This window comes from Ylistrum balloti, unplaced genomic scaffold (genome assembly GCF_031769215.1).
Source record: "Ylistrum balloti isolate Yb309-2 unplaced genomic scaffold, AGI_CSIRO_Ybal_v1 Utg369760, whole genome shotgun sequence".
Lineage (NCBI taxonomy): Eukaryota > Metazoa > Mollusca > Bivalvia > Pectinida > Pectinidae > Ylistrum > Ylistrum balloti.
Genome location: NW_026781959.1, coordinates 1,248,923 through 1,264,452, shown reverse-complemented (window position 1 = coordinate 1,264,452; position 15,530 = coordinate 1,248,923). Strand labels below are relative to the sequence as shown.

General features: G+C 34.1%; 1 protein-coding gene across 1 annotated transcript; it reads right to left on the bottom strand.

Moving 5' to 3' along the window:
- Nucleotides 1-854: 854 nt before the first annotated feature.
- Nucleotides 855-10,807, bottom strand: LOC132543608 (T-cell activation inhibitor, mitochondrial-like). The gene is made up of 9 exons (XM_060207122.1): nt 10,712-10,807; nt 8,837-8,969; nt 7,831-7,945; nt 7,481-7,700; nt 6,892-7,115; nt 6,142-6,233; nt 4,798-5,033; nt 4,342-4,473; nt 855-3,781 (listed from the first exon to the last, which is right to left on the bottom strand). The coding sequence occupies exons 1-9, from the start codon at nt 10,768-10,770 to the stop codon at nt 3,541-3,543; spliced, it is 1,452 nt and encodes a 483-aa protein (XP_060063105.1). The 5' UTR covers nt 10,771-10,807; the 3' UTR covers nt 855-3,540.
- Between the last annotated feature and the right edge of the window lie 4,723 nt (nt 10,808-15,530).

Genomic DNA, 15,530 nt, shown 5'->3' with positions numbered 1-15,530 from the left:
AAATAGTAGCACTAATTTCAAGGCAACAGAATGCATTGCAAAGTTTTTACAAGTTACAGTTCATGGACATTGTTATAATGACATGATTTATCCTCGCTGTTGTTTAAGCGACATAATCGACCTTGTTGTTTTACTGACATGATCGACCCTGTTGTTTTAGTGACTTTTCGACCCTGTTGTTTTTTGACATGATCAACCCTGTTGTTTTAGTGACATGATCGACCCTGTTGTTTTAGTGACATGACCAACCTTGTTGTTTTAGTGACACAATCAACTGTTCTTTTCGTGACATGATGGACCCTTTTGTTTTCGTGATACAATTGACCCTGTTGTTTTAGCGACATGATCAACTGATTTTTAGCGACATGATTGACTGTAGTGACCCTGTATAAGCAGTCTGTGATATAAAATGACATACATGTCAGCTATAATTACTTATTGTATTCTATCATATGCCCTTAGGTTTCAAAGCTTTGTCAAAATTAGTTTTTTAATAGAGCTCTCGTGAGAGACCTTAATATGATAGATACATTATCGTTTTCTCCTTACACAGAAACATTAATGCAGCTGTCCTCTGTATCTCGCCAAGCTCCCCCAAATTGACCTTTTTGTTTTTTTCATGCCATGTGTAAATATTATATTTTTTGTATAAATTGCTGATGGTGAATCATATAAGCTACTTAATTACATAATTTATTTTTGCAACTGTGAAATACATGTTGCTCAAAAGTAGTGGAGTGTGCAGTTATTAATTTTACATCATTAGCATACAACATTATCAAATGACTTTAATATCATCAGCATTTATTTTATTTTGTTATTTCATTTCAGTACCATTAAATAAAACAATAAAAAAACTTCAATCATTTCTTTATTTAATCACTCTTCAACTTCACACAACAAAATTACATTTTTCATATCCGTATTTAAGAAAATCAGTAAAATGCTTCCGCACCCACTCATACTGCTATTTTGCATACTTTTCTCATGCAACTGGATGGACATTGAATATTTTTCAAGGTAAGAATCCCAGGAGGAAAATTGAAAGATTTCCTAATAAAACACAAAAATCATTCAATCGTTATTTATTAAGAAATAAAGAATATTCTGATGAACATGTCACTCTTCAGTAGAATCTGAGCTAAATTGACGGAAGCTATAGGCTATTCTCTTTGAAGAATATTGAGTGTATAACATAGAAAAAATAGTATTAGGAAACAAAAACATCACAAGAATTGCATGTAATTACATGTCTCGCAGAAAACTGACATAATTAGTTTCCTCAGCAACAGTAAGTGAAAATTAGAATCTGAAATGTGCACTAAGATGATTATGTGTAGAAGTAAGTATGTCCCAGGTTTCATTAAGGTAGCTTATGTACTTTGACAAAAATAAAGTTCAACACAAAGCTAAACAGAAGTCTTTAACATTGCACAATAAATCAATAAGCATTAATTAAATTTCAACCATTTGTTGAAATCTTATTAACTGATAAAACATGTACTAAGATGCTCTTGCTTAAATATAACCATAATAGCAGGTATGTAAATTGAAAAGTTTAGAGTTTAACACAAATACTGACACTGATGTCCTGCTTCAAGAGACAAAAACAAACAAAAAAACTTCTTCTGAAAATCTTGAAACAAAATAGCATTTAACAAACAAAACAATCAATAACAAACAAAACAATCTTTAGCAATAAATAGCACACATAAAAATTTCATTCTCACCTTCTACTACTGACATATACAGAGTACTGAGTACAGCCTACTGTGCGGTGGGAAATTTTTAAGCTAGTCAGTTTTAATTAACTTTGTCAGTTCTTCATCCAGACCACCAAAATCTGAAGCAGCCAATTTTAAGATCACCAAATAAAGTGACATCTACAATGTATCTTTTGCTATTTTCTGTTCTGGTTCTTACTAACATTGGATAACTCCCAAGAACATCAATGTGTTCAGAAGCTGTGAGTAATCCACGTTGAAAAAGGAGTCACATTGGCTGCATGTAGTGAGTCTGACAACACATGACTTTGGAAGGCTGGAGTGAAAAATGTTCACGATTGAGGATTTTGATATTCAACAATGTAAAAACTTACAATCTTGCTACTGTAACTGCCAATAATAGGTGACATGCCATTATTGACCACTAATTATATAAATCAATTTGACTATAAGATATGTTTTGAATGCCCTATACATGGTCATATCAATATAGCTGTATATCATAAAGTTTTTAAATAAACATCTCTAACCCACCAAACTATTGTACTAAATAATACCATCTAGAGCCTCAACTCAACACTACAATGTCTCTTTGTTGCTACCATAAAGGAAATTGACACAAACATGACAGTTTTCTCCACACAAATAAATATCACTAAATTGAAAGTCTGTCTGAAGTTATCAACAGATGTGACATTATCTGCCATGTTGTTTCTTTTCTTGTTTCAAATGCATGTATACAGTCCAGCTTGCAAGTAATTATACAATGTATATTAATTATATCTGGATCTGTTTATCGTGTTCTTTTTGAGATATTGACCAAGATAGATTGGTGTCTTTTTCATTATAGGTAAATAAACAATCTTTGATAATATTTTCTGATAGCAGCTTTTATCATTATAATCCCTCTAATTTTTGTGTATACATATGTATACTATAAATTACCAGTATGTATTGACAGGTATTCACATTTAGCACCATTTACACCTGTCAACAAAAGATTGCACTCACTATTTTATGATTTTTCTTAGTTTAATAACAATTGGATCTTTTTCCTTATTTTCAATACAGCCCTTATTCAACTATGTAAATCTAATTTGGAACCAATGGGATCCTTGAAAATGGAGAATGATTACTTAAAATCTTCTAAAGAAATTACAATTACAAAAATGTCAAAATATAGCCACTTGTCAGCCCTTGTTTTCCAATCAGTCTGAAAATGGACATTGCTCCACTATGGACAAAATGAACCTACAGTACATATGAAATCTGAGAAAGTTCCATCCTCCATCACATGATATTGTGATAAGTAAATAAACTTTCATCTTCATAACATAGATGACTTCCTGACAGCCATTTTTTAGTTTTTTTCTGATCAGTTCTCAAAATCGAAAGGGAACAACTAGGGACCAAGGGGAACTTACATATGAAATCTGAGTAAGATCCATCCAGTACTTCTCAACAAATATCAATAAAAAGACTCTTTTTAAGAACTGACGAGACACAACAACAGATCACCATCTGATACGGGAAGGCTACAGTAGAGTCTATGAAGATCCACACTTGACTACTACCAAAGGCACTCCTCTCTGATGAAGAACCCTTATCACAGCACGGGGTAAAGACAAAACATTAGAATTACAGAGTGTCATATACCAAGAATCTGATCAGAACAAACTTCAATATATTCATATGAAGTAACCAAAATATTCTTTAAAGGTCACAATTCTGATGAAAGGGTGACTATTGTTTATATAACCCATTATTAACACTAACCAACACAATGATCACAGACTTGGTTACATCTATGTCCATGCTATGATATATCACTTTTCCAGTTCCAAGGTATTGATACTCCTCCATCCTTCATTACAGCATAATAGTTAGACACGCGGACACTGCCTCCTGACAGTTCTGATAGGTACACTGCATCATCTAACAGTCTTTCACAACAGGTGATCATTTGTTTAGGTGTTACGCTCTCGTCCCGATCAAGTGATGTCAGTTGCAGACGGTGCATGCATTGTTCTCTAATAACATACTCCATCTTCATCAACCTTCAAGCAAAATCAAAACAGTTTGTTACAGAAAAGAGTTGCTGTTTCAAGTGGTAAAAGGATTAGGATCAGGGTCAAAGGTCATAGGTTAAATATGAAATAATCAGTTGTAAATCTATCAAATATTTACCATTTCCTTCCAGAACTGAAATGTCTTTCATAATTGTAGGAGCTTCTTTTTCCAAAGTTTGCTGTTAATTGCATGCTGTGTTTTAACATGCCTTTATATTAGCATTACTCATGATATATCTATTAATGCAAACTGTTTAGAAATCATTCAGTTATAAAAATAAACCTAGGTTTTTGCCACAGTGACTTATTTTGATTTTCCAGTTGCCTAGGTTTCAACATTGAAGGCCCTTAGCAACCATGATGAAAATTACAAGGACAAAACAGTGGTTTAATGCCGTTTAGTTTATTGTTAGGCTTTATCTACTCCTAGATTTGTAGTAACAGGTGTGTGTCTTTTTGACATGCATTTGAAACTGAGAGGAAATAAATACAAGCACTGGAATAAGATGTTAAATCCATCTCTTTAAAACACAACAGTAAAAACTCACAGTTCCATATCTTGAATCAGTGTGAAGGCGATTTCTTTTTTTTCTGCAATAAACTTCACAATCATGGAGCCGGGCACTGTAGCTGGCACAATGAACTGACCACTAGTGGACAAGGTCAGGGGAGCTTCACCTCTATAATGTTATGAATAAGATTAGATATATCAGGAATTCAATGCTAAAACAAAATCGCTGAAAATGACACTATGTTTCAATGCCAGATAGTTAATACTGTTTGGCTTTAGTAATGTTTTTGTCTGGCAATAAACCCATGCTTGTTAATAAGCCCATCAACATCTAAAGTTAGAAACAAAAATATCTATATTGGCCTTCAGTAAGCCCATCCATTAAATTTGAGTCATGATTTGTATTTGATCAAAGTGGATATTGAAGGATAAATATGCTTTTTTCATCAACAGTCTCTCTCTATTATAACAATAATCTATAATAATAGCTTACCCCTCTACAATCAGCTGTAGATGTGAAAGATCTCCATCATGCAAGTAACGATCCACATCTACCTGACTGCAACGTAGAACGTTCAGAATCTGGTTTAAAAGAAGTTCATACTCTTCAGCCATTATAAGTCTATCGTGATGACTGATATGGATGTTGGCGAGAAGTTCAGACAATTTCCTTTCCATATATGGTAATCTGTTAACCATACTCTTGTAGGCATCTACCAGGGACAGCATCTGCGAAAATATACAGAAAAATTTTCCTAGTTTTGCCAGTAAAATATAATATAAATAGGAAATTGTCCATTTTCTGTTTGGTGGCAAATGAAGTGTTGATTGAATAAATCGCTCTTTATTATGTATACTGCTAATTAATTTTCTTTAAAATTCATATCTGATTAAAGTTAAGTAGTGATTCCAAGCAAAGGTCAATATAAAATAGTAGAGTTCTGTGTTTAGTATCTAATTCAAAATGGATCTGTCTTGTTGCCAAAGTTATGCCATAACTATCCAACAAGAAATAAGGCTCTAAAGATTCCTGCAGAGACACAGACTAGCTTTATGTTTGTGTCAACTTCTTGCTACTTTCCCTACCTTCTACTTTAAAAATGTAATACAAAGAAAAACTTGAATGGTGGCAAGTTAAATGTCACACAAATTTCACTATGTGACAGAATATTACCATAATATTCACAACTGCTTTGTACTTATCAAAACCATCTGGATATATATCTTCTGTTATATTCATACAAGAGAGTCATGGCCCATAACAGTCATCTGACAATCAATAGAAAAACCACAGAATATGCTGATAGTGATCTAACAAATCTGATGAATTCAAAGGATCTCTTTCAGGAACAATGGAATTTTGCCTTTGCACAAAAATTCAATAATAGTGGTGGTATTTGTAGCATCTTGAGTGACTAGGATGAAATAGGATTAAAAAATTCAAAAGGTCCATAGGGCATGTACTGCGACTCATTTAGGGTCGTAACCGTAGAAGTATGATAACAAATTAAATGGCCAAAGTTGATATTACCTTCTACAGAAAAATTAAAACCCCAAAAGAAATGAAAAAAAAAAAATTTGTGTTTTTAATCTTGTCAGAGAGATCTTTATTTCACAAAAATCTAAGACATATTTCAATGAAAGGTCATTCAAGCAATTACCTACCTTCATAGTAAAAAGTTGTTGAAATAAATACTTAAATACTTGTTATCGCAAAGGGTGATAAAAAATAAATTCTTTGCCACAACAAAAACAATTTTGCTCAGATAAACACAACCATTATTTAGTTGTCGTATTCACACAACCGATAACATATTTACATGTACCATGTACAAACCTTAAGCCAATCAGTTGGTACTGCCTCAATACTCAACACAATATCTCCACCAGCACTCACTCCAGTCTGCTTACTGAACACTAGCGTCTTATCTACAGAAAAGACCACATTTCTTGCATGCATACCAACAGCTTTGTAACATAAAAACATATAACAGTATTAACTAAATGCATATAATATGTCAGCACAACTGTTTGTATATATCTTTTTATCACCATACTCCTAGGATGCTATCAGATATACCTGACTTAAATCCATCAGATACACAAAGACAAGTTGTTTAAATCTTCAGTACATTTGCCTTATTGTTATCACTTAGGCAGTCAGTCCCATTCACTTTTCTATTTTTCTACCCTAACTTGGTTGGTATCCATCACAAAGATCGCATGGAAAAGACACTTTAAACATTACAACATGTGGAGTATGGCTACATTCATGCTATTTCACTTTGGTCCTATGTCCACAAGAAGTTTCATTCTCTCTGTTTTAACAATTTTTAAGTCCTACTACAGGAAAACTTTATCTATCAAAACAACATAGGGTCGACAACTTTTCTAAACTGGCATTTACTTTCAAAAAATTAGTGAGTGTTTGACAATGTTTCTATTCTGTTTAGTTAAAAATTGTAGCAGCTGTAATATCATTCTTGTCACATGAGCCCAGATAATTTTATCGTGTTATTTCAAAAGACAAGTCTAAAATAATTGTGAATTAATCCTCATTTCATCACAGTATTTAATGAACTCTGACCTTTGAGGGCATGACGAGTTACACCTGGATGTTCATGGTGCAGTCTCTGAAATGATTTCAGAGAAGCTAGACAGTGGATGAAGCCCCAGTCATTCTTCCAAATGAGGTCTTTGAGTCCTATCTCTGAGACAACAAGCTGCTCCAGGACAGCTATTTCCTGTTGAATTTGCTGGCACAACAGTCGTTTAGCAACAGCTTTGTTTGAGTGCTTATGTAACCAATCCCTTTCATACAAAGTAAAACCTTAATTAACGAATATGTCAATCTAGCAAAAGAAAGTTTCTTGAATAAGTAATTAAAATACTGAAAGTGCAGAAAGTTAAGACGAGTAGCTTGGTTTTGTTTTATTTTGAGTAACGCCCTATTAAATGCAATGGTCATTTTGTTCAGCAAAATTCCTATTGATATCACCTTCAGTTAAAAATTGCTAAATTCACAGAAATTGAAATTTCTACCTCATTACCTTTCTGGTCATTTCTTGTTCTTTACATGACATTAATGAAATTAGCTTAACAAAAGTTACATGCACTGTGTCAATAAAGTAAATCATAAAACAGATGATATGTAGACGAGTATCTCAAAAACTCACAGCAGTGTCCAGTCTTTTCTCCTTTTATAGTATTCCTTATCTGGGTTCTTTTTGCCGGTGACATGGTAGTATGATGGATCCCAACGAATTTCAACAGGTCGGTAACGCTTTTTAGGAATATTGTGAACAAAGTCCAAAGGAAGATGAACTGAGGAAAGAACAGAGGTGACTGTGGACCTCAGACTCTCCGAGTTGAGGTGTAATTTGACACTGCGCAAATCTGAAAATTCAACAACAGCAAAATTCTCATTATGTAAGAAATTAGTACAGTGCTTCAAGTATGCTCTTGATTTTATCATTATAAGAACCAAACAAATCCCCTGGAGTGTTCATTCACTATGCAAATTTACCTTTGTTCTTTTGTGGTCGTACATAAAATACAAGCTCTGTTGGAGTTGCCTTTCCTGTCTTTTGTAATGACGTCAAGTACTCATGCAACTTCTTCAATGATTCTTCATTTATTTCCTGAAAATATACACTGAACAATGATATTCATGTAGCAAAGTTCTTTTTCTAGCAAATTACTTTTTTGATGAATTAGCACAAAATAGCATTTAAGGGACTAGATGGTTAGGTGTTGTTATTTTTCCCCATGCGTTTGATTCCCATCCAACATTGTCTACCAACATTGCTGCTGTTTAGATCAGAGAGAGCCAAATTCATAACGAAACCTTTTGGAGCCTCGTTTTTACACGCTGTTTTAATATGATTTCTTACTTTGTACAATTATGTAATTAATCAAAATTTAATTTGCCATCCATGTTTCAATTCTTAGTTTGTAAAATGACCTTTCATTTCATGCTATACTCATGACAAAGAGAAATAAATGAATTAATCTAAGTCTAAAATTGCATGCGCAAAGACATCGTTTACACTCTCCGAAAGATATGACATGAATAAGTGTTGGGTCGCTCATATTTCATTTTGATTTTTTAACAATGTTAACAAATTGGTTAAGCAAACTTTGAAACATTATATTCAACAGAGGGTACACAATTTTTAACAGATATTTAAATGTCATAATGCTTTTTATCAGTCGTGAAATAAATATCTAACCATGTAGTCCCTTTAAATCAAACAATCTACATGACCTTACACTCTGAATGCAAGACCTAGAAAATATGTAATACTATGTATAAATTAAAATTACAGATGGCTGTTCCTCAATCAATTGGTACAAAAATCTAAGCCTTGTTTAACTGAAAATAAATGGTAAAACCAATTAGAAATTATACCACTCGGACAACAGAAAAAGATTTATTGTAAGTCATTCTAAAACATAAATATTCAGACTGAAAATGCTTTTTATGGTTATACTGATATGCTTACATAATAAAAACGATTAACACCATTTACCCTTTCCCTTGGATGCTGGCCAAACAGGTCTGGATGGACCACAAAATAGAATGGACGCAATGCTGTAGCTGTCTCGTTAATACTTAGGCATCGATAAAGTGATGTCACACTATCAGCTAACCTCAAGATACCCCTACAAGTACACATCATCAAATTAAGATTGATATGAATGTTTACGACTCATGACTTGATAAAGTTGCAAAAGTTGTAAAAAAAAAAATGTGACCTATGACCCGTTAACCCAGACTGATGACTATCTTAATAATCAATAAGATTAGATTTTGTTTGTTTGCTTGTTGGTTGAGTTTATCACCATGAGCCTTGTTGTGGATGGTGGCTATTTCACAAAACAACATGGGACATGACTGTTATATGCCATCCAGAGTGATTAGGGTAAAGTGTCTTTCCCAAGAACGTGGCCATGTCAGTACATACAGATGAGTCCATTTTTCAGCTTCCTCATGAGTAATAAGCATAAAACCAAATACCTTCAATCTTCCACTTAGATTAAGTTAGCTGGCTAGGTCCATATTTTAACTAAATGAGCTGTTGCGGCTCCTAAAGTGTAGCATGATTTGAGAAGTTCACAAGATGCATGTTATCGACATAAATTATGAACAGGATGGAACAATGCCATCACCCATCCCATCAAATGGACTTTAAATTGAACCAGTTAATATTGATTAAGAACCTGTTATACATCACAAGTGGACCAGACATTACAGATTCACCCAAGATAATGTTAAAGAGTTGATTAATTACTGGACTTCCCCATGTTGTTTGATACTGTCAAAGGTATCTTACTATGTAATAGGAACAGGACTGTGTGGCTCTAACACTAAATATGGTCTCTGTCATTCAACTGATCATGATGGAGCACGCTTCTTTGGCTCCGTTGGTAGAGTCAGTCAATTATCATACCAGAGACCTGGGTTTGATTCTTGATCAAGGCACTAGACAGGAATGTGTGTTTTCCCTGTTCTTTCATATTTGTTAATTTTTTGGATTAGCTAAGGACGCACACAACATGGTAATACACAGTTTAAACAAGTTGGGCACAACCCTGCCTATAGGTACTAATCCTGTATTTCAGGGATAGTTATCATGTTGTGAAATCATTGAGTTATTCAACTGCATGGTCATTTTAAAAAAAAGAAACACATCAAATTATTTGAATCAATAAAGAAAAGAGGGTGTCATATTTTTGCCAAGACCCAACAACCAGAGCAACGTGTACATTTTTACACAAAAACCTGACAATCAAGTTGTTCATGCCTTTTGTCATAATCACCAACTTTATCGCCTCCATTGTTTATCAACTGTTTACAGTGTGGCTAAAAAGAGAACACAGGTAAATTCATGACATTTGCATTAAATGTTGTCACTGGCTATACACTGTAGTCAATAATGAACAAAGTCCTGATAAATTGCCATTTTAACAAAAAAATAGATAATAAACAGGAGCACTTCCTATGCAGTTATATACATTGTCACATTAACATTTTGGCCATGTGAAAAAGATGACGACCTTTCTTGCTCCAAATTTTTAAATGCACTTTCAAATTACACATACAAAGAGTTGTGTCCAACGTGTTATAGTCCACAACTCTCAGTTTGTTGCTTTTTTCACTGTTGCTCAAGCGAGTTCCGGTTCATCGTAATCCCAGGATGTTCTCAATTAATATCTATATCATTATCCGGCCTTCTCCTAACACGGCCGACAACAATCGAATACACTTGTAATGTTGTCAGTGCTACATCTTTGTAACTACAATGTACATGTAGTTCCAAGTTCAACGTCTGAACACAAGTCTCTAATTCACAATCATCGGTGACATCGCTGGAATTTGAAATGCATTTCACAATTAGTATTACCTTTTGATCGTTTTCAAATTCCTCGTAGCTCTTAAACAGTTCGAACAGAACTTATGCATCCCTTGCTTATCAGAAATCTGCACTAAACCTTCAACTGAAGGGCGCAGCCATGTTTACGTAGTACTAAATTGCGCCGACCCAATGTAAACTACTAGACATCAAGCGGATACAGGTGAGACTAAACACCGAGGCGACATTTTTTTTTTGCGCGTGACTGTATTTAATCGTGACTTTCCATGCAATGAATGAGATACTAAGTAGGTTGAGTGATATAAGCCATGGTCAATTTATTGTGTAATGTTACATAACAATCGTTGCAATCAATACATGATCAATGTATAGTAGAATATACAATGTTCACAGTTCTTCCACATGAGTTTGACCAATCAGATGGAAGTTTGACGTGTTTGGTGCTCCATGGCGTATCTGACATGTCCGTTGTTATTGACTTGGTCTCATTTGGGAACGTGATATTAATTATTGGATTGACCGAGATTTGCAGGACATGTGTCATCGATGAAACAGGGAACGCCTGAATTCTCCGGTCACCACTTTCGGACACTAATGACTTTTGAGCCTTTGTCTCTTGATCAACCACATTGTACCCTCCCGCGCGGTGGAACTAGTCGTCGTGTCTGGGTACAGAATAGTCCCCAATTTCTAAGCTTGGAATCCTTTTTCAGATGGACACTTCTTAACAGTGGTATATGAATACTAATGATAACAGCGTATGTTGGATTTGTTCTTCGTAAATTTCTTTAAACCACATAAGAAGTGAGACAAACGTCTTCTCAATGATACACAACCAACAGTGGGTCTGGAGAAGTTTTAAATGCAGTTTTCCAAGACTGCACCTATTGTGGCTTCGACTAGCATCTTATATTCAAGAAGAACTTGAGATGAAGTTTGGTTACGGTAGAGACCAACTTGGATTTAAGAAAATTAACAGCTGGTTTGGATCATCTTGGTATATCAAAAATAAATTTTGGCGAAATTCCACAGTTGTAATTTTGAAAGAAGTCTAAAATAGGTGCTGTTGAAAAAAAATGCATCATGTTAAAAATTGACCGTCATGTTAAACCTTTTCACCGTTAAAAAATACCAGCACTTTGTCGGCATCATTTCATAAAAAATATCCTCATCATTTTCAGCTCAATGATACCAACAGCCGGTGTATTGGAAAAGAAGTTTAAAATGTGTTGTTCAAGATAGCGGCTACACTAACATGTTGGAAAACTGACCGGCTCGAAAAATATCAGGCACTTTGTTTCGCGTAAAAAAAAAAAAAAAAAATGAGCGTGTTAGACATTGTAAGCGGTATTATAAAATGTCTATGGTATTTACAATAGAAATCAGAAACGGAATATTGCCAAAAACAGATACTAAGATGATGGAGAGACCGTGGATACTCAGAATCCTCGCCAAATTTCTCAGTGGATACCGAAGAATACGTTTTTTTACGTCATTGCAAATTATTATTACAAACTTAACGGCCCGTCAACACATGAAAAATCATTAGGGCCATCAATCGGTTAAACACTCAGCGATCCAAAAGGAAATTACATTAAACAAACCAAAAGGTAAAAGACAAATGGTAAAAATCATAAATGGTTATATCATCACAAAGGATTAAAATGGTAAGTCATATTTTATAATGTAGACACATTAATATGACAGACAGCTAAAATTTTATAAATCTTAACAGTTTCAAAAATGGTCTTTAGACTTGTAACGTTACGATAAAAAAAACCTTGAGTAGACACAAGGTCAATGCAGTCCAATATTAAACTGTTTAACGGTGAATGGCTCATCACATCCTATGCACCGAGGATTATCTTCGCATTTCAACATATATTTTGTATATGCATATTTAAGGTAAGCGGGCAAGGACAACTTCGTCTCGGTGGTTGTCTCTATAGAACGGAGATCATTCACCGATGATAGGTTTTATGGAATACAATTTATCATCGTTATATTGATTCCATCCTTCATGCCACTGAACTGTTAAAAATGTTTGACAAATGATTTAAAATCAATAATATGGAATTTAAAAAACAACAGGTGGTAGCGTAAGGCTATCTTTCCGACACGATCTGCTGTTTTAAACACAGTCTATATTGTATATATAACCGTCTTACAATACGGCAGTTCATCATTAGATGCTTTAATGTACAGTATTTACGATTGTTGACTTTGTCAATAAATGTGTAAATAACTTGGATATCGTTTCCAAAGGGAGGTTATCTTGTGAAAATGGATGTAATAGAAAGGTATGGCAACATATGAATGATCTCCACTGAAAATAGTTCAGATTGTTTAGAGTCCAGGTCTGAATTTTTCAGTACAAATCCACTTAAAATATTATCTTATTTACATTTGATGCATGATGACTGAACACCAATCACATGAAAATAACAAAACAATGTATACATATATTTACTTATATAAAGGTTACTGAACCATAGAGTACTAAATCAGACTGGTACAGACCAGTCGTCTTAAGTTATGATGACTATTTAAGAATAAACATGTCTAAATGAGGATATTCGTGTAGGATACAATTACAGGTTGTTGTACATAGCCTTAGAATTCTGGGAATGTTTTTTCTAATCGATCATTAAGTATTTTTAGGTAATTTTCACACAGTCTAAACTTAGCGCGAAATCGAAGATTGTAAGCAGGAAGACTAAGGTATATATTTGCTGTAGTCTTCACTGTAATAAGTTTGTATAAAGGTAGATTTTCACTCTAGTTTAGAGAAAAAAGCTTGTCAACAAGTTATTGATGCTTATTCCTGACTCCTGTTTTATATTTGTCGATTTATAGCTACAGATAGGGGGCATACTTCTAAATCGTACACATGAGCTATATCTGACGCATTGTTTACGAATGTATACCGACTGTAGATATTATTGTGATGTGTATCCTGGTTCAAAAGAAGAGAATTTATATACAATTATTATTTGTGATTGTAAATAGGTAATTGCAAGCTTGTATTATATTACTATCGGTTGCAGTTCATTGTTCTCCCAACAGTACACAAAGTGTGATAACAAAACATGACGAAGAGTCACGGTTTGTTTAGTCGTCTACTATCTGAAGAAAGAGATTCAAAAGTATAGATATTTTGGAGAAATTTTCACTTTTCTTACAAACAGCGACCGTTTTCACCCGGTCTATGTGTTGATGATAACGTACTCCTAAAACAACAAGAAATTACCAACATGTCAACATAATCATAATCCGAATTCACATTCAATACAACTAGGGCAAAACACCAACAAAGGAAATATTTACACGGAGGTTCCTAAGAAAGTGCAAGGAAAATAAGACCAGGTGTTGCGGAAGATTCGGCGTCTTCTGCTTCATTTATGACATCCGCCGTGCAAATCTTGGTCTATCAGAGTCAGAAACATCACGTTCTCAAATTAGATCAAGGTATACAACAACGGAAACAACAGACAAACTAACGAGAGTAAAAATACGACCTATAGAGTTAACTGGAAGACAAAGTCTATCGATGACTGTGTTACTGATGAATCTTCTTAAAGAGCTCTCAGGCAGGCGCCCGAGTGTAGCTCAAAATGATGTCGAGATATGACATCAAGTGTAAAGTTATCCCGAGATCCCTTCCCTTAAGTATTACCTCGAAAATCGCTACTTTTATCAGCAACTCTATACTTAGAGTCACTATATTAATTAACTTTGAACGGAGACTAACAACATCGGTAATTCTTTCGTTTTCTGAATCAACAGTTCTGAGAATGATACGATACAGGGCCATAGTTTCTATATGTGAAATCATTCATAAACAATTCATATTTAAGGGATCTCATCACAAACAGAACAAAACCAACAACCACAGATTTCTAAATCCAAATAGGTTGGACAACTTCTAGGGAAAGGTTAGAAAGTAAAACAATAAGACACAATACCAAAAAAATGCTTGGGGACGCTGGTAAAGAAAGTACAGCCCATTTTCAGAATAGAAATGCTTAGGAACTCTCAAATCCAAAGAAACACACTGTCCGGAAAACGTTAATGCTGTTTAAAAGATATGCATGGGAAGTTTCTACTCACAGTCTTGGAGTAATGGCATCTAATAACTACTCCCTAGCCTCATACCAATGTAAAACGCAACAACCGCTCCCCCAAAAGACACTACTGGAAAAAAAAAAAAAAAACGCAACATAATGGATGAATATCAGAGTGGTTTTATGAATAAATTTACATTCGATTTGCTAGTTAGAATCGCTTCCGACAAAAAAATAAAAATAAATAAATAAATAAAAAAAAAAAAAAAGGCAAAATCCAACATGTTGCGGCCATGTTTCTAGACCTCAGAAAATTAAAATATTGTTATCTCTCGTAACATCCTAAGATAATTCAAGTCAGGAAAAGAAAATCAATTTAATATCTGAGTAACATCAGTACAGTTCGAGTACAAACCACTAGATAACGGGTGCCTCGAGGTTGTGTTATCTCCCCTACTCTGTTAAAACATCTTGACCAATAGTGATATAAAAAACTCATATGGAGCAATTTGCAGATGATATCGGTATATGAAGTACAAAGAAATTCATTACAAATAATAGTGATAATATCCGGAAAACGTCAAATATAATTCAAGATTCAAGACAAATAACCAGGTCGTTTTTAAGTCGCAAGAGGAAAAAAAAAATGGTAGCAATGTGATTTCATAGGACATTTAAAAAGATGTAGAGTTAGGTGATAAGCACACTGAACATTCAAATCAACTGTTTTGATTTTTTATAGTGAACTACCCCCCGGAATCAACATTTCCAATAGTACACAAGAA